Source organism: Panthera pardus, unplaced genomic scaffold, assembly GCF_024362965.1.
Source record: "Panthera pardus isolate Hobbes unplaced genomic scaffold, ASM2436296v1 HiC_scaffold_16, whole genome shotgun sequence".
NCBI lineage: Eukaryota > Metazoa > Chordata > Mammalia > Carnivora > Felidae > Panthera > Panthera pardus.
In genome coordinates this window covers 121,038,835-121,062,842 of record NW_026526721.1, presented here as the reverse complement: position 1 = coordinate 121,062,842, position 24,008 = coordinate 121,038,835, and the positions used below count along the sequence as shown (strand labels likewise).

Genomic DNA, 24,008 nt, shown 5'->3' with positions numbered 1-24,008 from the left:
CTAATGTCCTATGTCAATCAACTTTTTAGCCAGCCCATTCATGGGGGGGGGGGGGGGCGAGGGAAGGGATGGGACCTGACCCTAGTTGGCTGTTTCCAAAACACAAAAAGTGGTGGTAAAAGCTTCAGAATTTTTCTATGGGAGGATCTCAGGCGCCGCTCTCATTTTGCAGTTGGGGGCTCTGGTCTTTTTTTTTTTTTTTTTTTAATCAGCTTTTGCAGGGCAGTGTTTTTACTTAAAAGCAAAGATTTATGTGTGTGGCGGTGTGGCTTGTGGGTAAGGGGGCGTGTGGATGTTACTGGGGGAATACACCTCTTGGCTCTTCTTGAATAAGGTAGTTTTGAGGTCCTCCCAACCATCAAATTCCTTTCTGTTCTCTTTCCACGGGGAGTTCCCCTGAGCTGTAGCAGCGGTGGAAGCCCGTTCGTGGTAGGGAGCCTAATTCCCAGGAGGATTTGGGGATCTCGAGAGGGCCGGGGTCGTCTCTCAGCGGGGTTTCAAAGCTGCTCAGAGCCACAGCTAGGAGCCACACTTGTCCGGCGCCTGGGCTTTTATGGGGCAAAGAGCCGGCAAGCCAAGCCAGGAGTTGGGTCCGCGCCCGAGCGGCCCGGGTTCGGGGCAAGCGTGGGGGGGCACAGACAGCGACCGCGGGAACCGGGTGGGGCGGGGGCGGGGCAGCGGCGGGGCGGGGCGAGCCAGGCCGAGGCCCGGGGGCGGGGCCAGGCGCGCGACTCGCCCTAGCCTAGGCCGCCGTTGGGCTCCGCCTCGCGGGCTACGCAGGCGGTGGGGCTGCGGCACGGGCCGGGCGGCACCATGGCGGCGGCGGCGCCTGCTGCTGCGGCGGCTTCTTCCGAGGCGCCGGCGACGAGTGGGACGGCTGAGCCCGAGGCCGGGGACGAGGACAGTCGCGAGGTCCGAGTGCTGCAGAGCCTGCGGGGCAAGATCTGTAAGCGGGGGCAGGGCTGAGGGGACCCACCCGCCGGCGGCGGGAGCCGCCGTGGGGCTGAGGGGGCGGCGGGCGCGCGGGGGGTGGCGGCGCCGAGCCGCGCTGGGATCGCGGGGCGGAGAGGGGACCTGGGCGGGCGGGGGCCGGGGCCCGCGCCGGGGCCGGCCGAGGCGCGTGGGGAGGGCCGGCACGGGTGAGGCTGGAAGGGGGGTGTGTTGGGGGAGGCGTAGCCTCGACGGGGCGGCGTGGGCCGGGGCTGCCCGGGTCGGGAGGGAGTGGAGAGCCGAGAATTTGCAAGGAGGGGGGCGCCCGGCGCGGCGCCGGCGTGAGGGGCTCGGCTTTGGGGCGCGGCCTGGACGTGGGGACGCCCCAGCCGGGGGCGTGGGCCGGGGGCGTGAGGAGTTTCCGGCCGCCCAGGGACGCAGGCCTCCGGGCGGTGCGGGCGCCGGGGAGCGGCCCCGAGGTGGGAGCCCAGCGGTAATTACGGGAGGCGCGGCCGGAGGAGGACGAGGACGAGGAGGAGGAGAAGGAGGGCGGGGAAGTGGGGCTGGCCCGAGGGGAGGGGGCTGCCTGCCTCCTGGGCTCTGGAGCTTTTGCGAGGTTGAAAAAGGCGCCCTGAGCTTGAGGAGACAGGCCGCCCTGGGACTCGGGTGGCCGCCGCTCGGGGTGTTCGCGAATGAGCGCGCCGGGAGGGGCTCGGGCCGGACACCTGTACTAGCCCCACCTCGCTGCGGCGGGGACTTGGATCGAGAGACAGCGTGACTGACAGGGACTTAAGACAGGATGTAGTGGCTTCCTGTGAGCAGGTCTCAAAACAGTCATCCAGCCCGCACTTAACCCACTTAATTCCTTTCCTTCTCATGCATTTAATTGGTACTTTTGTGAGCGAGCCACACTGGTTGGCTTAATAACAAAATTTTTGCTCACAAGCTCTAAGCGTTGCTGTAGACCATTTGAATTCAGCCATTTGGACATTTATTTTTTAAAAGTGACTCTGGCGTCGATTGCCAATTTTTTCACAGTAGTTTATTCAGAGGAAACGTTCCTCCCCCCTCCCCCCCCCCTTTTTTTTTGCTATTTGTGAGATCTATCAGTAAAACTTATTTTTGCTTTTGTCAAAAATCAGCTTTATTTTCGTTGTTCAGTATTCTCAGATTGGAAACGTGCTTCATCTTTCATGTAAATAACCCTTAGTTCTGAGGAGTACTTTTTACTTTGTAAGAAGAAAATCGAATTGCAATAAAATGGCTAACAATACTCTTTGTTGCACGAGATGTAAAATTTTCCTCTTCCTGGATAGTGATATTAATAATTGAGCTTGGATTCTCCCCCTTTTTTCAAGTTGCGCCTCTTTTCAAGTACTGGTATGTTATTAAATCTCCGAGGCAGACATATTAACTTTTCTCATCTTTTCCCAGAAGTGGTCATGGGTAATTTGAGATCTTGAGTACAGTTCTTAAAACCTAGAAAATGACATCAGAGAAATAGATCTTGTCTATATCTATGTTCCCAATATTAAAATTACTTTCTAGGGTATAAATTCTGTTCAAAATTCAGATTAAGTCTTATACTTAATATTCACATACATCTAATTTTTTAACACTTGGGAAAACTGTAAACGGGCCAGAGTTCCCCCCTTGATATAATTTTCCAAACTTTACCACTTTTACATTTCAGTGTCACTTGATGGTAGGCACTGTCCATTGGAGCCTCACTGATTTACATAGTTGCAGGTTATGCCACGGAACTACATATACACTTCTTGGAATTGAGAGTTAGGGTTGGGCTGTTTCCAGAAGGACTTATCTGCTCTGCACTTTCACCTGCTCCATAGCAAAACTATCACAGTAGGAGATATCATTATGAGTGAAACTTGGACCTACAAATACAAAATTACAACTTTGTTTCTGTGGCTTAGAGCAACCCCACTACCCAGATTTGAAGATTGATCAGCTGGGAGTGACATTACCACTTTAACCATAATGGAAATATTGTAACTGTTACCTCAGTCAGTTTCTTACTTTTGGAATTGCTTGGTGTATAGGTCAGGTCACTGAGTGTCTGCTTTTTAGAAAAAATGTATTAGGATACGTATACATGAAGCTTCTCCCCACCTTCCTCTCTTATTTTTTTTGCCGTTCTTTTAAAGGCCAGTATAGTCCAGAGTTGGTTGACCTTCACAACCCTGTGAAGAGATGCTGTTTTCTGTTTTCCTGAAACTGACATGTGGGTTTTACAGCGTGGGGGCTGGGGGGCTAGAGGAATCATTAGCAGGTGCTAAAGTCACAGGGATGGGATGGTGGTACATCTGACAATGAAGCTTGGGGGTGTAGGTAACCATGTCACCTTTTCCTTTTCACCATCCTGGGAGACCTCAGAGGAAAGCCTGATAGTGCCCAGTAGACTGGAGATTTGCTGCCAGATTCTAGATTGCTGTTTGAGAGCCTCAGATCTGGAGAGTTAGAGCTCTGTAGGGCTCAAAGTGAGCCTCAAAGGAACATCCTTTTTCCTAGACTGAGGTAGGACTCTTCAACCCCAAATCCTACCAGCAAAAAAGTGAGGATGAATTGGTTTATATATTCTTTTCTTTTCTTTCTTTCTTTTTTTTTTTTTTTTTTTTTGTTTATTGTTATTTATTTTGAGAGAGACAGAGAGGGAGGGGCAGAGAGAGAGGGAGAGAGAATCCCAAGCAGGCACTGCTCTGTCAGTGCAGAGGTGGACGCAGGGCTCAATCTCATGAATTGTGAGACCATGACCTGAGCCGAAATCAAGAGTCACATGCTTAACCAACTATGCCACCCAGGCACCCTGAATTCTATATCTTTAAAGTTCTGGAGGTAATAGTCTACAGTTTCATTTAAGGGTTTTATTCTAATATTTGTTAATTTTTCCATATCCTTCACAAGGTGAAATAACCATATCCAGGGATTGGAAACCCATTTTGTGGTCAGTTTCAATCAACTGACACTAGCAAATCCAGTGTTGCTAATTGAATTTTGTTTTCTGTGCTGATCCCCAATACCCTGAAGTCATTTTAGTGCTCTAGGAAGCCATAGAAGTTCCAAATGGTCAACTTCTTTAATATTCAACAGGTAGGCATGATTGTTGGAAGTCCCGGAGCTGTCATATGAACCCTTGATAAAGGAAATTAAGGTAGTCCAGACTCCGTCCTTTGTATGAACTGGCATGCAGTGAGTGGCAGGTATGCTTAGTATCTGAAGCACCTTTGCATTGCATCCCCTCCCCCCCCAAACAAAACAAAACAAACTACCCTACACACAAGCCAAAGAGGGGGATTGGATCTTTCTTCTTAATATTTAATTTATTTATTTTATAGCTTTTGTGGTTTTTTTTTTAAAGTTTATTTTTTATAAAGTTTATTTTTTTGAGAGAAAAAAAATGAGTGAGTGGGGGAGGGGCAGAGAGCGAGGGAGAGAGAGAATCCCAAGAAAGCTCTGGGTTGTCAACATGGAGCCCACCTCAGGGCCCAGTCCCACAAACCATGAGATCTTGATCTGAGCCAAAATCAAGAGTCCAATGCTTAACCAACTGAGCCACCCGGGTGCCCCTGGAGCTTTCTTCTTTTTCTTCTTCTTTTTTTTTTATTTATTTTTTATTTTTTTTAATGTTTATTTATTTTTGAGAGAGAGAGAGAGCATGAGCAGGGGAGGGGCAGAGAGAGAGAGAGACAGACAGACAGACAGACAGACAAGCCAAAGCAGGCTCCAGGCTCCCAGCCGTCAGCATGGAGCCCAACGCGGGGCTCAAACCCACAAACAGCGAGATCATGACCTGAGCCGAAGTCGGATGCCCAACCAACTGAGCCACCCAGGCACCCCAAGGAGCTTTCTTCTTTATACTTTCAGGTTTCTTGCTATTATTTCATGATGTCTTACTTTTTGGCTATACTTTTTGTTAAGTTCTCATCCAATTAAATCAGCTTATAAAATCAGAATGTAAAAATGTTGATGAAAGAGCCCATGCCACCTCGGTCGTGGGTTTACCTGTTCTAGGGATACCAGATTGATAAAAGAGAACTGAATCTGATGATTTGTGTGAATATTGAGATGTGCAGTACAGTGCCAGATCTGCGGAATCATGATAAGTCCCAGAACTCAGTTGGTCTCCCTGGTGTCTCCAGATGAAGAATGATGTAGGACTCTTTGGCAAAGTAGTATCTGTGGGATCTGGTTAAGTGCTTTAGTTTAGAGGCTTGTCCAGGTTAGCTTTAATTTGAATCTTAATTTCTAACTTTTATTAACCTTTTTGTGCCTTTATATTCTTGCATGTATAATGGGTATAATAAAAACACCTATCTCACAAGATTGATTAGAGGGCTAAATAAATCTTCTCCAGTCATTTCCTCCCTCCTCTCAGCCCTGGAGGGAGCTCTGTCAGCCCTGGACCATCTTTTGGGAAGGAGTAAGTAGATAGAAATTAGTCTTTATCTAATATTCTTGTCGACATTTAGCATTTTCTGTACAAAGCTGATTAAACTCAGCGGGCATGTACTGTATTCTGTTTCACACATTGATTATTACTAATGTGACTTTAGGCAGCTCACTTACCTTTGAGCTTATCTTCCTCATCTTTAAAATGGCGAGTGATGCTTCATCACTCGCCATTTTATATATGTTGTTCTGCCTAGAAGTGTTTTTCTCCTTTCCTCCACCCCATATTTATGTCAGGGAACTTCTACACATCCTTCAAAACCCTGCTCCATGTGATCTCCTGACCAAAGCCTTGTTTGGGGCACCACCACCCCCATCCCTGGAGAGAAGGTGTTGGGCCCCTGTACTGGTTGGGAATTGTAATTCCTTGTCCATTTTCTTATTCTAGCACATTTTGTAGAAATTGTTTGTTTCCCCATTAGACTACGAGCTCTTCCAGTATAGAATTCATTCTTTATTTTTTTTAAACTATCCCACTGTCAGCATAATAGGCCTTTAGAAAATGCCCTACTTCTCACCACACTGTCCTGAGGAGGATTTGAGATACTAGATGTGAAACTGTTCTGTAAATTTTACACATAAACTAGGAGATGATAGTATTGTTAAATGAAAACTACATGAGTCTGTGACAGGAAGTTCATCCCTTTCAAAATCACAGTGCCAACTGAGCTTATGTTTGAACTGATGCCAAAGTTGCCTCATTAGGAAAAGGATTAAATTTTTCTAAATGCTCTGAGTGCTGATTATTAGGAGATTTGAATATTGTTACTTGACTGTACTCCATGAATATTGTTACTAATTGGCCCCGAGCCTGGAAAAAAAAATGTCATAATCATATTTTATACAGTAAATATTTTTATTTGTTGTGGAAGTTTTGAATTTTTTTGGTAATAAGGTATTTTATTGATCATGCAATAGAATTAAGAGGGAGAGATTAAAAAGAGTTTATTCATGCTAAGAATGTATTATTATCAGATATTTCAAATGAGATGTTATTTAGTAAATTAATAGAGGGAAAGATTACTAAAAGATTTGTTCATACTATGCATTCATTGTCAAAATTTGAAATGAGATGATGAGTTATTTAGGATCGAGGAAGAATCCATCTTTCAGATGGATAGAAATGAGAGAAAAGGGTTCTTTGTAAAAGTTCACAGAGCAGTCTGCTAATCATTTGCTGTGAGAAAGACAGGAGGTAAACCTCAATGAGTTCATAGAGTTTTTGTTGTGTTTTTTAATGTTTTTTTTTTAACTTAGAACTCTTTGAATAGCCTCTAAGAGACTGGAACTAATATAGCTGAAATAAAAGTATCATTTTATCCTTTTATCTTAGATACCAATCCTGTTCCCTTTTTAATGTGCTTTATGAAATTATTTGACAATAATATCAAATTACATGTTTTATGAAGTTCTATATGCTGTTTTGAGAGCTGCTAACAGTTTTGTTGTGTAGTCATCAATTAATGTAAACTAAGACACTTTATATTAAGAATTTTTTATGATATGTCTTTGGTTTTGTATGTTATTTCAGTCATCAAAAATCACTAGCTAAAATAATATGCTTTATAACATTATACCAATGTACATGCAAACATCAATGAACAGTAATTGACAAATTTGTTATTGTGAGCTTGGCTCTAAGAATATCACTAATGACAGAATGACTTTGGGCAAATTCTTTAACTTTGCCAACTCCTTATTTTTTCACTTGTAAAATGAGAGGTTTGGATGTGGTCTTTAAAATCCCTTCTAGCACTAATCTTTGTTGCTTTTTAAATTGAACCATTTGCTTTAAGACACTACATCAGATACTTTTATTTTAATATTTAAGTATTTTTCATATACCTATTTTGCATAAGATGCACTGTTTGAGACATTTGTCTAAGATTTAATGGATACACTTATTTGAATCTTTAAAAAAAATTTTTTTTAGAGAGATAGAGTGCACAAATTGAGGAGAGAGATTGGCAGAAGGAAGGGAGAGAGAGAAACTTAAGCAGGCCCCATGTTCAGCACAATATTTTTCAATATTTTTACTAATTGGTCCTGAGCCTGGAAAAGAAAAGTCTCATAATCATACTTTATACAGTAAATTTGTTTATTAGCCATGGAAGGTTTGAAATTTTGGTAGTAAAAATTCAATTTTTGGTGGGGCTCAATCCCATAACCTTGGGATCATGACCTGAGCTGAAATCAAGAGTGGGACACTCAACCGACTGGGCCACCCAGGCACCCTGAAAAAACTTGTTTTTAAAGATTCAAACAGTCTTGGGGTGCCTGGGTGGCCCAGTCGGTTGAGCATCAGACTTCGGCTTAGGTCATGATCTCGGTTCGTGAGTTGTTTTTTTTTTTTGTTTTTTTTGTTTTTTTTTGAGAGAGAGAGCGTGAGTGGGCAAGGGACAGAGAGAGTGGGGGACACAGAATCCAAAGCAGGCTCCAGGCTTTGAGCTGTCAGCACTGAGCCTGACGTGGGGCTCGAACTCACAAACCACGAGATCATGACCTGGGCCGAGGTGGGACCCTTAGCCAACTGAGCCATCTAGGCTCCCCTTCATGGTTTGTGAGTTCTAGCCCTCTGCAGAGCCTGGTTTGGATCCTCTGTCCCCCTCTCTCTCTGCCCCTCCCCCACTCACGCTCTTTCTCAAAAATAAATACACATTTAAAACAAAATTTAAAAAAAAGGTTCAAACTATCTTGGGGCGCCATGATCCTAGGGTCATGGGATCCATGCTGAGCACAGAGCCTGCTTAAGACTCTCTCCCTCTCCACCCTCCCCCCACCTCGTGCAAACTTGCTCTCTCTCTAAAATAATAATAATAGCAATACATAAATAAATAAATAAAAAGTTTTTTCTGTGACTGCTAATTTATTTAGCAGTATGTAATATCTGAATGTCCATTAGGGCATTAGCCCCCTAGTATGTGGATTGAGCCTAGGCTGTGAATGGGATGAAAAAGCCCTTACTAGTTTATCCTACAGTCTATACTAAACAATGGTTGTTTTTAGATGCCTGTATTCTTAGAGAATTATAGAAGCTTAGAGCTGGAATGTAGGGAACATACTGTGTCCCCTCATTTTACAAACGAAGAACTTGACACTCATATACTCCAGGTGTTAACACAGTTAATGCCTATGCCTTTTCGGCACTAGTCCATTACTATCAAAGTTCTTTCTGAAATGGTAGGTGGAATGAATTCATCATTAGTATGAATGTTGTGAATGTACTCCATTTAATAGATGAGGACTACACTGCGTATCTAGTAATATATCCAGAAGTAGTAATACATTTTCACTGTGGCATCTACACGCTCTCATCTGTTGCTTCCTGAGAACTTTGTGAAGTGATTAGGATTAGTGGTGAAACTATGCTTGTGACCTAGATGGAGATTGAGCCTGGATGTTTACCTATTTGTGTCATGTTGTAACTCAGCTGGTTTCAGTTCTGACTGCCCATCAGTGTCACCTGTGAACTTAAATTCTGATGCTCAGGCTCTACTCCATACCTACTGAATCAGAATTTCTTGGTTGGTACTGGGACATTTCTGAGTTTGAAATGTTCCCTAGGGAGTGATAATGGGTCGCTGGGATGGTGAACCTCTCCTTTTGCCAGTTGAACAGACTAGCCACAAACTACCTGAATGTTAGCAACCTGCTTTGGATGACTATTTAAAGGGTACCAATAGAAAGTTTAGTGTGATCACGGGGAGGTTTTAATTTGTTTGATTATTTCTTTAAAAAGATGCATTTATTTGCTTGATTAGATAATACACATACCTGGTACAAAACTGAAAAGGTACAAAGGAGTATCCATTGAAAAGGAAGTTTCCTTACTTCTGTTGCCCCTAGCGATTCCCTCTCCAGAAGCAAGCATTACCAGTTTCTTGTGCCGCTTACAGAGATTAAGTATTTACAAACATAAATATATGAATATTAACCTCATGCAAATTGTAGCAAAATATATACATTGTCTGCATCTTGCTTTTTTATTTCTTACACTTGCCAATAGTAGCTTGGAGATCTGTCATATCCATAAGAATGGGGAGCTGCCTCTTTTATTTAACAGCTGCATGATATGGCATCATCTGGGTATACCAGTCCCCTATTGATGGACGTGTAGGTTGTTTCCAATCTTTGCTATTACAAAGAGTACTGCAGTAAATCACTTAGTTATGTAATTTTATTTGTGTGTGTGTTTTTAATTTGTAATGTTTATTTACTTTATGAGAGAGAGAGAGAGACAGAGGTGTGAGCGGGGTAGGGGCAGAGAGAGAGGGAGACACAGAATCCAAAGCAGGGGCCAGGCTCCGAGCTTTCAGCACAGAGCCCTATGCAGGGCTCGAACCCATGGACTGTGAGATCACCACCTGAGCCGAAGTCAGATGCTTAACTAACTAAGCCACCCAGGTGCCCCTGTAGTTATGTCATTTTAAATATGAGTACTTGTGTCTGTGGGATAAATTCCTAGATGTTACATTGATGAACTGGGGGGCGCCTGACTCAGTCGGTTAAACCTCTGGCTTCGGCTCAGGTCATGATGTTATGGGTTATGAGTTCAAGCCCTGCATCAGACTTTCTGCTGTCAGCACAGAGCTGCTTTAGATCCTTCGTCTCCCTCTCTCTCTCTGCCGCTCCCACTCAAAAACATAAAAAAAAAAAAAAAAAAAAATGAATGAATGAATTGGTATATGTATTTTTATTTGGAAAGACAATGCCATATTGCTTTCCATAGTAACTACAGCAATTTATGCTCCCACTAGCAATGAATGAATGCCTATTTCTTTAGTCACATAGAGTATATTTTAAAACTTCTTGATCTTTACTGGTCTCTTAAGATGGAAAGGAACATCTGATTTGTAGTTTTAATTTGCACTTCTAAATGAGGTTGAGGATCTCTTCATATTTTTAAGAGTCTTAAAAAAAATTTTTTAGAGAAAGAGCAAGCACACACGAGCAGGGGGAGAGGGGCAGAAGGAGAGAGAGAGGGTGAGAGTGAGAATCTTAAGCAGGCTCCATGCCCAGTACGGATGTGGGGCTTGATCCCACAACCCTGGGATCATGACCTGAGTTGAAACCAAGAGATAGACGCTGAACTGACTGAGCCACCCAGGTGCACCCCTTTTTTAAGAGAGGAGAGAGAGAATTTTTTAAAATTGTTTTTAAATGTTTATTCTTAGAGAGAGCATGAGCAAGGGAGGGGCAGAGAGAGGGAGACAGAATCTGAAGCAGGCTCCAGGCTCTGAGCTGTCAGCACAGAGCCTCACGCAGGGCTTGAACTCACGAACCACGAGATCGTGACCTGAGCTAAGTCCGAAGCTTAACCGACTGAGCCACCCAGGCACCCTGAGAGAGAGAATGTTAAGCAGGCTCCATGCCCAGCGCAGAACCCAGTGATGCAGGGCTCAATCTCACGATGCAGAGATTATGACCTGAGCCGAAATCAGGAGTTGGACACTTAACCAACTGAGCCACCCAGGTGCCCCATTGAGAGCCATTTTTATTTCCCTTTTTTGGTGAACTTGTTTATTTTGCTTGTCCTTTTTTCTACTGGATTATCAGTCTTCTTACTGATTTGTGGGAATGCTTTGTGCAGTAAGGGAAAGATGTTTAAAAATTTAGATGTTTTGGCTGATGCCTGCATTTATTCTTGAGAAGTTGATTGTGAGATCCCGTGAGGGCAGTCAGTTGTTGGTTTCATGTACTTATATAATTTCTGATACAAGAAGAGAGATGGAAAAATAACTTTTTGGGAAAAAGTAAGTAAAGATTTATAAACAAGAATTAAGAGACAAAGAATAGATTGGGAGAAAATATTTGCAGGAAATCCTACAGACAAAAAGAAAATACTTATCTAAGACTTACTTTGTGTCAGGTACTATTTTAAAGCCCTTTAAGCATATCAAATAATTAGTCCATATGGTAACTCTGTAACATTCATTATCCACATTTTACAGATGAGGAAACTGAGGCATAGAATAACTAAACTGAGTAACTTAACCCAGATCAGACCAGTGAGTGGTGGAGCTGTCATTCAAACTGGGCAGGCTGGCTCTAGAGTCCATCCTGTTGCTCCTGTCCTGCTCTGCTCTACTGCCTCTCTATTTGTTAGTGTCCAGAATATACAAAAAGTTCATATGGATTTTAAACAGGAAAAGGGCATTAGAAAAATAAAAGATATGAATAGACATTTTATAGAAAGAGATTTAAAAAAAAGGCCAGTAAACATAAGAAAATACCGGTAAGATTTAACAATAGTTAATCAGGGGAATGCAAATTTTTAAAAGCTATCAGTTTGTGAAAACAAAAGCTTGTTAATTTCAGTATTTGGTGGGGGTTTAGGCAAATAGATAACTTTCCTCACTGTTGCTGTGAATTTAAATGGATGAAGTAATGTTGGAGAGCATTTTGGCAATATCTGTTAAAAATCTAAATGTATATTTCCTATGTATTTCTACTGCATATCTACCCTACAGAAACACTTGGACATTTGCAAAAGAGGCATATACAAAGGTGTTTCATGTTGCCGTGTTGGTAAAACAAAACAACTAGAGACAACTTAAGTGTCCATTGTAGGAAAATGGCTAAATAAAATGTTAATATACATATTCTATAGCAGCTAAAAAGAATGAGGTGTATCTAGAGTATGAAAGGAAAAAACTTCAAGATGTATTGTTGAGTGAAAAAAGCAAGTTGTTAGAGTGATATGTTTTTTTCTAGTGTACCTGGGAAAATGTACAGAAAGAGGTTTGCAAGGATGTACAACATTGGTTGTATCAGTGGTGGCCAAAGGGGATTAGCTTTACTTACAGTGGTTTAATTTTCTACATAAAACTTTATGTATTATGTATTATCTGTGTTATGAAAAATGACTTTGTATAAAAATTTGATACAATATTAGTCCTCAGCTGCTAGAGCCTTTCTTGCTCTACTGTTGAAGACTATCCTATCTACAAAATTAAGGGTAGCCAAATGTTAAGCTTGGTAACATTTTGAGTGCACTTACAAGTAAAGTCTACTTTTCTGTCAAGTTTTTTGGTAACTTTTAATTTTTATATAATTTCAAACAAAAATTTGCAGGAGCAATATAGTGAATTACCATATACTTTGCTTGTTTTCTCCAATTGTGTTAAAAAAGTTGACTTTTAAAAATTTCTGTTTTGTTTCAGAGGAGTGAGATAAAAAGAATAATTTTCATCCTTTAAAATATTACAACATTTGTGTGAGTGGTGCAGAACCTCTTAGTTTTGAATTTGAACAATTTTGTATACAATTTTCTTAGTGGGTAGGGGAAAGTGAACTAATGTTTTTTTATTATATTTACTCTTTTCCAGGTACTATGTAAGTATACTTGCAAATTATTTCATTTAATCCAAATTCATGAAAAAGATTGCATGCTGACAAAACGGTTATATATGCTTAGAGTTTATTTATTTATTTATTTATTTTTTAAAAATTTTTTAACGTTTATTTATTTTTGAGACAGAGAGAGACAGAGCATAAGCGGGAGAGGGTCAGAGGGAGGGAGACACAGAATCCGAAACAGGCTCGAGGCTCTGAGCTGTCAGCACAGAGCCCGACGTGGGGCTCGAACTCACGGGCTGTGAGATCATGACCTGAGCCGAAGTCGGCCGCCCAACCGACTGAGCCACCCAGGCGCCCCTATGCTTAGAGTTTAAAGAGGCAGAGCCAGGTTTTCAAGTCTGTAAGTTACCAAAGTTGCTGCTGTCCATTTATGTCTACCAATTTGCCTGTCAGATGGTATATTGGAAAGAACTGGTGAATATATTTCTGTTGTCAAGAAGTTGATAATTATCCCTAAATTGTTTATGGTCTAATGTGATGGATATTCAATAAAATTAGAATGTTGGAATGCTATAAAAATTTATCTTTAATACTGTTTAGGGGATTTACCAAAAAAAAAAAAATGTTACTCTTCTGTCTGCCTGACAGTGCTCATGTTGTGCTTTGTCTCTGCTCGTAAATGGTTCTCCTAGAACAAACACACACGCACACACATGCACACACTTGTAGGTATACATTTGTAGGTGCAGCTTATTTATATCTTTTTTTTTTAAACTACTAGATCATAATGAGTCCCATTTTGGTCCCCAGGATGCCGTTACCAGTAATAGCTACCAGACTTGCTCAACTTCATGTAGATTGGCCTATCCTAGGAGAGGTTCCTACCATATGTGCTTCATGGTTTGGTTTGCTTGAGAAAGGGGCTACAGGGAGCTTAGGGATCAGCACACGTTCAAAAGTGAAACCTGAAGTGGGCAAGACAAACCACAGGAAGATCCTGCCCGCAGCTTGGTGACGTATCTGTAGAACCCGTGGACGCTTCCTGGCAGTACCTTGCGAAACTTGCCTTTTTATGTACAGTAGTTTCCTAACTTCTTGTTCTGGACTAAGCTTCAGTGAGAGGTGATTAATATGATAGTAATATAGATAACTGTATGATAATTATCATGCATATGACTTGTGTAAAACAAGAGGCCCCTAATTATATTCTTTAGACTTTCCCACTGAGGAGTTACATCTTACCTACTAGAACATTTTTGAGGAGTTGCCCTGGAGTTTATGCTTTAACTTTGACTTTATGCCTTCTCAAGATTTTACTTACATATTGTTGGTGTTTTATAGCCACAGAACAGTTCTTTGCTCACAGAGTCTAGGCTAACCCTCTATGAACTATGCTGGATTCCTGGAGTCCTTTGCTCATTCAAGGGCTTGCTCAGAGGCACATTGATGATTACACAGTACCTTATTTTCATAATGGAAAAGGAGTGCAGTGTTAGTGAAACTATTATTCCTGATTTCTTTAACCTTCCAGGTTCCATGTTAATATTACAGTGCCTATTCTTAAGCAGAACAGATACCTGTTAGGAATTGTGGAGTCTGTTGGTTTTTTAGGATTATCAGTTAAATGAGTTTATAGAATCTAAGGTTCTATATTTAAAAAAATTTTTTTAATGTTTATTCTTGAGAGAGACAGAGACAGAGTGTGAGTGGGGGAGGGTCAGAGAGAGAGGAGACACAGAATCTGAAGCAGGCTCCAGGCTCTGAGCTGTCAGCACAGAGCCTGACGCGGGGCTCAAACTCACCAACTGTGGGATCATGACCTGAGCTGAAGTCGGATGCTTAACCGACTGAGCCACCTAGGTGCCCCTAAGGTTCTATATTTTAAAGATAATTTATCATTTACGGGGAGTGAGAAAAACTGCTTGACAATCCAGGTTTTTGATAATGTTAACTTATGCGTTGAAAAACCTGACCCTACTTAGTAGTCCAGCAGTCACCATTGTCTGTTGGTATCATTTCTCAACCTGTGCTTGAATAATATCACAAGTGTATAACTTTCCAGCGGTGCTTTCAAGGTGACAAGGAGGGAAATTGCAGCTACATAACTTTTCTCGGCAGTTTTTAGGCACCTCCCCCGCTTTTTGTTATCATACACCTACGGCAATCTGACATACTTTGTAGAGGATGAATAAGAGACTCTTTGGAAGGTCATGTGTGATTATGGCAGTTCTTCTCATGTAAGACTTCTTTGTTGTATACGAAGTATTTATTAGATGTGCAGAAACCAGATGAATAATAAATGGTAAAGTAGCATGTTGAAAGCGTTGTTTTCTGCTACTTTTCTTGTAATCACCTAATCTCTCTGAGCCTCAGTTTCCTCTAATATAAATTGGAAATTATAGTTTTGCCAAGCTTTCAAAGAGGTTGTGAAAAGATTGGATGACTTGGGGTGTTGCCTGGCACAATGTGCGGTTAACTGGGCTATAACATAAACAATAGTGGTATTTGGTAAAGTATATTTTCATGGTTTTGTTGATGAACAGTTTATGTGTACCTTTTATTTTACTGCAGAAACTAAAATTGGACCTTATAAGAAAATTTGAAAGACCTTATGATATGTTAACATGTAGGATTATTTTATTGCATATAATTAAATGGCATAACACATTTTAATTTTACACTAAACTTGTCAACAGTGAGGCTGTGTATTTAAATGTCCATTCTTCACTTTTTTTGTTGTGAATGTACATGATAAAGTTTGCGTATTTTTTTCTTTTCCCCATCTAAAGTTCTAATGGTCTGTTCAGCTTGCTCTTCTTATTAGAACATCATATCCTGAGTCACTCAGGCCAAGTTCTGTGAATTATATCTCTGTAGTATTTCTTCCAGTTTTCTTTTCCTCCCATTGCTCTTTCAGTACCTTAGTTTAGGCCCTCTAACTGTCAGAGTAATTTTCCTGAAGCATAAAATCTGACCACACAGAAACCTTTAGTGTTCCTTGTTGCCTACTGAAGAAAGCTAAAACTTTTTAGCTTGGCATTTCAGATTCTGTTGATTCAACCTTTTCTTTACAGTCTTATCTCTGCTTATTCTACTTTCATCTCCCTTTATGCTTTAGCAAGTTTGTGCTATTCACTGCCTCCTTGAAGGTGCTGCTCTTGTTCCCCCCCTTCAGAACTTGTTTACATTGTGCCTTACTCCTGGAATGTTTTCCCTCCACCCCAATATCTGTATTTTGAAAAAACAAAAAAACACTCATAAGATTGTGAGGTAATTTATATGAAGGCCCTTAAAAAACATCTGCTATGTGTAATGTGTATGTGTAATGTATTAATTTATTCAGTAAATGGTAGTTACTATTATGATTTAGTTTTCCTTCCACCCTAAATAATCTTTATTTTAGGATCATCTGGTTTAGGACCCTGGCCCTTTGTAGTGTGTCTTAGGGATTAATCCCACTGGGATCTGTGTTTGTTCTTTGTAATCCCTTGAACTAGACTTGGATCTGTTGGTACCTGAGGGTAATTTCAGAAAGGAACAGCTTTCTCTATTCCTCTCAGCACTGCTGTGTTCAGGAAGATATTAAGAGTGAAAAGGAAAGACTAGGCTTTGGAATTTGATTTGTCAAATCACCTTTCCAGCCATGTAGCTGAATGTTTTTTGTTTTTGTTTGTTAATTTATAAAAGGGAACAGTAATGCTTACCTCTGAAGGTTGTTGTAAACATTAAATGAGATATTTGAGAAAATATTTAGCACTGTCTTGGAGGATCCAATTAGATAAATATTTGGCTTTTTTTCTTACTTACCCCAGTAGTGTCCTCCTCTAGGACACACAAACACATACAGACCTACAGGTATAAATGCATGCACACAGCCCCCTCAAACATACGCATAAGCACATATGTGCAAACTCAGTACATGTCTAGAAGCATATACAGCAGAATCTCTACCTGCCACCTTGGTATTTGGAATTCTAGTCTTAAGTAGAATTTGTATGGTAGGATCTGGTTACTGTCTGGTGACCTTTGTGTAGAACCAATGAATTTGTGCACAGAGAGTTGGCCATCTTTTTATTTTTGTTAATCTAAGTTATCAGTTTTGATTCCCAGTGGTATTTATCTTCTTGGTTTAAACTGTTTACTTTTTGCCATTGACTAAAAGCACCGTTCTTTTTTTTTCCTACAAAATATTTACTTGTCTCCCGCTTCCTTCAGGTATTTATGCAGAAGTTACCTTCTCAGTGGAACCTTCCACCCTGCCCCCCCCCCCCCCCCCCCACCATTTGTGTGGTGCTCATTCCTTCTTAACAGTTATTACATAACACATCCTCTTTACTTACTTATTTATTGTTTGTCCATTTGTGTTAGCTCAATGACAGTTTTATCTATTTTTCTCACTGTTGTATCTCTAGCATCTTAGTTATACATACTCAGTAAATATTTGAGTGTGTGAATTTCAGGATTGGTTTGTTTTCAATGTGATATCTGTGTTAACACTGTAAAGATTCTTGTATTTAGTGCTTTTGATAACTGTATACAGGAAACTTTTTTTTAACTTTTAGAGCAATTGACATAGATCAACTTGTATCAACTGGAAAAAAGATAAATGCAATTTTATAATTTGTGATGTGATAGTAGAACCTCCTTTTGCCTATGGTAAATTGTAAACACACACACACACACACGCACGCACGCACACTCATACTTATTCAGTAGATATTTGATTATCTATTATAAGCTAAGCATGGTGCTAAGAACTGGTGCCTTCCCTTAAGTTTGTAGTTTGGTGGAAAGATACATAGTAGTCTCCTTTGCTGGTTCCTTCTCATCTCCACTAAAAATGGTTGGAAGGCTTTAAGGCTCAGTCTTCAAATCTCCTTTCTTTCCTATCCATATTTAATCTCCTTGTGATCTTGTATAGTCTTGTGGTTTTATAATTATTATGTACTTGCTGATAATTCTCAAGTTTTACTCCAGCCAGGACTTTTCTGTCCTCTTGACATTTGCACTTTGATGTGTAATAGGCATCTCAGATTTAATATGCCCAGGAAAAACTCTTGATATCCCTCTTCTAATAAGAGGCTCCTCCTTCTGGAAGTGGCATCTCTGTTCACCCAGCTGTTCAGGCTGAAACTCTAAGAGGTCTTCCTTAACCCCTTTCCTCTCTTATACCCACATCCAAAATATAAAAAATCCTGTTGGCTCAATCTTCAAAATACATGCCCAGCTGACCACTTCTCTGCATGCCAGGTTTGCTCCCCTGGTCTAGATTATCTCTAATCAAGATCACTGCAGTAGTGACCTTGCTTGTCTCTACTTTCTTGCTTCCACCCTTTTCCCTCTGAAGTGATTCTTCTAAAACAAAAGTTAAATCATGCCATTCTTCTGCTTAGATCTTTCAGTAGCTTCCCATGTCACTCAGGAAAAACTCCAGACTTTCCATGGCCTACAAGACCCTATTTAATCTGCTTCCTCACCTCTACCTCATCTCTTACCATTTCCTCCCTCTTCCCACTTTGCTTATTGTTTTAGAGCCATACTTGCATCCTTGCTATTTCTTCAGTGTGCAAACTGTCCTTTCTAGGGCCTTGGCATATTTTATTCTTTCTGCCTATCCATCTCTTTCCCCAGATATCTATCTGCATGACTCATTCCCTCATTGACGTCATGCGGGTATCTGTTCAGATATCTTAATAGAGGGGCACCTGGGTGGCTCAGTTGGTTTAGCGTCCAACTTTGGCTCAGGTCATGATTTCATGGTTGGTGAGTTTGGGCCCTGTATCAGGCTCTGTACTGAGAGTGCAAAGCCTGCTTCAGATCCTCTGTCTCCCTCTCTCTCTGTCCCTCTCTCTTTGCCCCCTCCCACTTGTGCTTGCTGTCTTTCTCAAAAATAAACATTAAAAAAACCAATGTCTTAATAGAAAGGCCTTCCTTGATCCCTATATAAAGTAACATTGCTCTCCTCTCTCTCTTTATCTTTTGGGCCTGGCATTCCCTAAGTCTCTTACCCTACTTTGTTTTCTTCTATGGCAATAAATATTATATACTTACTTAAGAGTTTATGATGTTTGTCTCCCCTGTTTAGATTGTACAATAGTTCCGTGTGGGCAGAGACCTACTTTTATTCTTTGTTCTATTTCCTGCATTTAAAAAAGTGCCTGGCATGTTGTAGGTAAATTTTATTTGTTGAATGAAGTGCAACAAGTGCAATACAATATGATCATTGTAGTTGAAATACATATAAGATGCAATAGGAAATAGAGGAAAGAGTGACATGACTAGGTAGGAATTGAGGGAAGAATTTACAAACAGAGGTACCTTTAAGCAGAGCTTTTTGGAGGAAAAAAAAACCAGGTATGAGCATTCCATATAATGAAAATAACATTGCAGATAAAGGCATGAGAGAACACTGTGGGTTCAAGGAACCAAAAGTAGAGTACTGTTGGAGCATAACAGTAAGTAGATGAGGCCAAACATGTAGTAGACAGTGGTACACCATTAAGGGTCTTTATGCCAAAGGAATTTTAGATTTTTATCCTGCAAGAAGGGCAGTGGTAGGTAGTGTGGAATCATTGAAGACTTTTGAGAAAGGGGAATGCTTTGTATATTAAAAAGGCAACTGTGTGAAGGATGGAGATCTAAGCTAAACTCAGCATTTAACATATATATGATGTTGCAAGATATGTGTGATGCAGAGAGACCATGACTGTCACATGAATGGGCAACAGGCTATTTCATTTTATGGTTGGACAAAACCACTGATGTGTATTGTGAAGGTTCATTTCTTGGCATACTTGCAGTACATCTGTGAGGGAGAAGAAATGCCCACTGGAGGATTAGACTATCAGTTATGAATTCAACAAGAAATGATGTTACAGAAGAAAAGATGTTGTGCTTGAAGGCCAGCTTTCTTTCTTAATAGAGGAACAGTTGTTTTGTCAATAATGTACTTCTTGGGGTGCCAGGATGGCTGTTAGTTAAGCGTCGGACTCTTGATTTCAGCTTGGGTCATGATCTCATGGTCGTGGGATGGAGCCCTGTGTTGGGCCGTGCACTGACAGTTCAGAGCCTACTTGAGATTCTCTCTCTCTTTCTCTCTCTGCCCGTTCCCCACTCTTGTGTGTGCTGGCTCTCTCTCTCTCTCTCTGTCTCTCAAAATAACATTAAAAAAAAAAATACACTTCCTGATCTTGACTCATTGTTGAAGGAAATGGTGATCATTGTACATGTAACCAGATCTGTACTGTTTGCTGTAGGGCCAATACAGCTATCTTTGTGTGACAAATGTGCCTTTGCATATTGCAGCATCCTGCATCCTGGCATGCATAGCACTTTTAAAATGAGGGATAACCTAAAAACATTTCTTTTTTCATTCAGATGCAAGTAAAACGCATCTCCATTTTTTCAGTTGTCTTGCTCAAGTGTCATATGTTAGTAATATATTGAATGTCTTGAATACTTTAATCTTACTTCTTTAGGGTCAAGATCCGATGTGTAAATTTAAGGATGAGCTGGAGGTGCCCAAAATGGTCTACATGGTTTCAGTATTGAGAATTTGGCACTCCCAAATTGATGAACATGGTACTGTATTATTGAGCATATTTAAAAAATGACATCCAAATACTGCAGTAGGAAATGAAGAAATTTTTGAAAGGCAGTTACAGAAATAAGAGAATTAAGATCCATTTGCCTCCACAATAGCCAAATTTGGAAAGAGCCCAAATGTCCATTGACTGATGTATGGGTAAAGAAGGTGTGTGTGTGTGTGTGTGTGTGTGTGTGTGTGTGTGTGTAATATACAATGGAATATTACATAGTAATCAGAAAGAATGAAATCTTGACATTTGCAACAGTGTAGATGGAACTAGAGTATATTATGCTAAGGGAAATGGGTCAGTCAGAGAAAGACAAAAAACATGATTTCAGTCATATGTGGTATTTAAGAAACAAAACAGATGAATATAGGGGAACGGAAGGAAAAATAAGATAAAAACAGTGAGGGAGGCAAACCATAAGAGACTCTTAAATACAGAGAACAAACTGAGGGTTGCTGGAGGGGTGTTGGGTGGGGGGTTACGCTAAAGGGGTGATGGGCATTAGGGAGGGCACTTGTCATGAGCATTGGGTGTTGTTTGTAAGTGATGAATCACTGAATTCTACTCCTGAAGTCATTATTACACTATATGTTAACCAACTTGGATTTAAATTAATACAAAACAAAGCAAAATTTAACTTATTAAAAAAAAAAAAAAAAAAAGATCCGTTTGTCTACATTTCCCAAGTTGAAGCATTCACTTTTTGAGTGTGCTATGGTACTCAATTCACTATCTAATGGAACAATGAAAGTAGTTTTTGGTGAGGTATTGCTTTATAATTTTCGAGTCCATGTGTGATCCAGGTAGCACATGTAGCTGAAAGATTTACCATACTCTGATGACCAGTAATGTGAAATGGGATTTTCTAATTTGTTAGAAATACAGGGCAAGAAAACAAACCAGTCAGAATTAAGTTACAGAATCAACTCCAGCTAGTTTAAGCAGAAAGAGATTTAATGAAGATTATTTATTTATTTATTTAGAGAGTGTGCAAGTCGGGGAGGGGCAGAGAGAGAGGGAAAGAATCCTAAGCAGGCTCCACACTGTTTGTGCAGAGCCCAACGAGGGACTCGAACTCACAAACTGTGAGATATAACCTGGTTTGAAGTTGGGCGCTTAACGGCCTGAGCTACCCTTATTTTAAGTGGTTTATGGAATTGTTGGAAGTTCTGACTGAAGAAACAGACTCTACGTTGAACTTTCACGAATGAAATTCTAAAGTCACATTGCAGCTAGGCTACCAAGGAAGTTACTACCTCTTATAGGGTCAGAAAGGTACCTACAGAATTAGGAAGCTGTAACTTTTAGCTGCTTGTCTGAGAACCTTACCACTTCTGCTGTGGTTAGGAACCTGCCACTATTAGGAAAGAGCCTTCACCAAGCAGCCATCTTCATTAGTAAGCTGTTGTCACTGCAGCTGGCTCCAGAGCCAAGCCACACTGGCCACAACCTGTATGACGGAATGGATGCCTTGTGCCCTTCTTGATACCTATGAAACCTGTGACTGGATACAAGGACTTCAGGAAACGCTGCTGCACAAAACTTGGACATGTCCGTGACCGTACTTCATAGTAGCAGCCTAAATATAACCTACCTTCTCTTCTGCTCTCCAGATTTCTAGCGAGTGCGATAGGTGGAATTTAAATCATATCCACAACCCTAACTGTAAGAAAGCTTGGGGAATGTACTTTCTAGCTTTCTAGTATCTGCAGTACAGGAAGTCCTATACCAAAGGATGTTGAAATGGGTGATGACCACTGATCCACCGTATCTACCACAGATATAAACCCCGATTCTCCTTAAGGCTAGCCATTATCAAATGGGCTATATAGATAAATTGAGAAAGATTACAAATAATACCATCAAATAATCTTGAGAAACATAAGTATTTGTTTTTCAGTATATTTTTATTATTTTATAATGACATTAAAAAAATACCTAAAATTTGTGCTCCACCTATGGATTCAGTGGTCTGTGGATGCCAAAAGTTTCTTCATATTGAAAATGTTGATAGTGGATGGAAAGTCTCAAAGAGGGCGTAACAAAACTGTTGGAATGAGTTATCTAAACTGAGGGAAGTTTGGCGTTACCAAATGCTGAAGCATGGTCAGATAAGTTGGAAACTAACAAGCAATCATTTGATTTGGTGGCACTTAATATTACTGTCCTTGGGGGTTCTTTTTTTTTAAAAAAAGATTTTTTTAAAATGTTTATTTATTTTTGAGACAGAGAGAGACAGAGCATGAATGGGGGAGGGTCAGAGAGAGAGGGAGACACAGAATCGGAAGCAGGCTCCAGGCTCCGAGCTGTCAGCACAGAGCCCGACGCGGGGCTCAAACTCACGGACCGTGAGATCATGACCTGAGCTGAAGTCGGACGCTTAACCGACTGAGCCACCCAGGCACCCCTAGGGTTCTAATAAAGAAATAGGATCAGAAGGCAATTGCAGGTTCAAGCTGTGAGTAGGACGGAAAGGATTGGAGTAGAGGTTATAGGATAAGTTTTCAAAGAGCAATAGTTGTGTTTCCCTCCTTCTGTCCTTCCTCTCTCTTTCTCCCTACCTCCCTTCGTTCTTACTTATATACCATAATTAGAACATAGGGGAGGTCCTATACAAATATCACACACAAGACAAGTACAGTCTTTCTAAGTTCCTCACTTTTGTCTCTGTGTAGCTTGATATAAAGTGTGTACCATTAAAATAATTTTTCTGCTTAGAGATACCATGGGTAGAATATTTTTATTCTCAAACTGTTAGTTACTTTACTTTTGATTATTTTTTTATAGAGTAGCAGTTAATTATTTTGATTTTTTTTTTTGAGTGTCAATATAGTTTGGAATTAAAGTCTTGATAGCTGAATCTACCAACATATTTGTATGATTGATTAATGAGCTGGGCATTGATCAGAAGAATTCACCTTCAGTGTAGTTTATTTGACTATAAGTTAGTGACAGATATTCCACAAATACAGATTATGATAACCGCTTTTACAGGAAGCAACGTTGAGTGTGTTTCATATATTACATAGACCTTAAGCTTTTACTTATTCTTAGTAAATATCTGATACCATTCATTGGATTCTGTACACAAAGTAATCGCTATTATCTCCCCCTTGAAAAGGCAGGTAGTGGAATAGATGTACATTCACAAAATAGTTCTCAAACTGCACTTATGTGAATGAAACGGGAACATATTCAAGAGCAGTGATTCAGTGTTCCAAATTCCCTCATTAGATATAGGTCATATTTATTATGATTTAATTCTAAAAGTTGTTTACATTCCAGGCCCTTTGGTGACCTACTTGGATTTGGGGTTTAAAAAGAAAATACCTTCTGGATTTACAGAGAGAGGAGACATCAAAGAAGAAAAGACTTAAAGGAGAAGAGGCGCGCCTGGGTGGCTTGGTTGGTTGAGTGTCTGATTTAGGCTCAGGTCATAATCTCGCTGTTGCCAAGTTTGAGCCCCGTGTCGTCAGCACAGAACCTGGAGACTGTTTCAGATTCTGTGTCTCCTTCTGTCTCTCTACCCCTGCCCTGCTTGCGCTCTGTCTCTGTCTCTCTCTCTCAAAAATAAATAAAAAAATAAAAATAAAAAATAAAAAAAAGAAGAAGGTTGAGAGTAATCAACCTGCTTCAATCAGAATTGGTAGGCAGTGTTGTGGAATGAGAGGGAATGGGGTAGAGAGAGCTCGGCAAGATGGATTGAGATTGGATAAG

The 24,008-nt window shown here is 40.6% G+C and overlaps 1 protein-coding gene across 2 annotated transcripts in view; it reads left to right on the top strand.

Annotated features, from left to right (window-relative positions):
• Positions 1-761: 761 nt before the first annotated feature.
• RASA2 (RAS p21 protein activator 2) overlaps positions 762-24,008 on the top strand; it is a 122,453-nt gene continuing 99,206 nt past the window's right edge. For both annotated transcript variants that reach the window (XM_053903766.1, XM_053903765.1), the window contains exon 1: positions 762-946. In XM_053903766.1, coding sequence (XP_053759741.1) covers positions 814-946 — 133 coding nt within the window. In that variant the 5' untranslated portion in view covers positions 762-813. The remainder of the gene's footprint in view (positions 947-24,008) is intronic.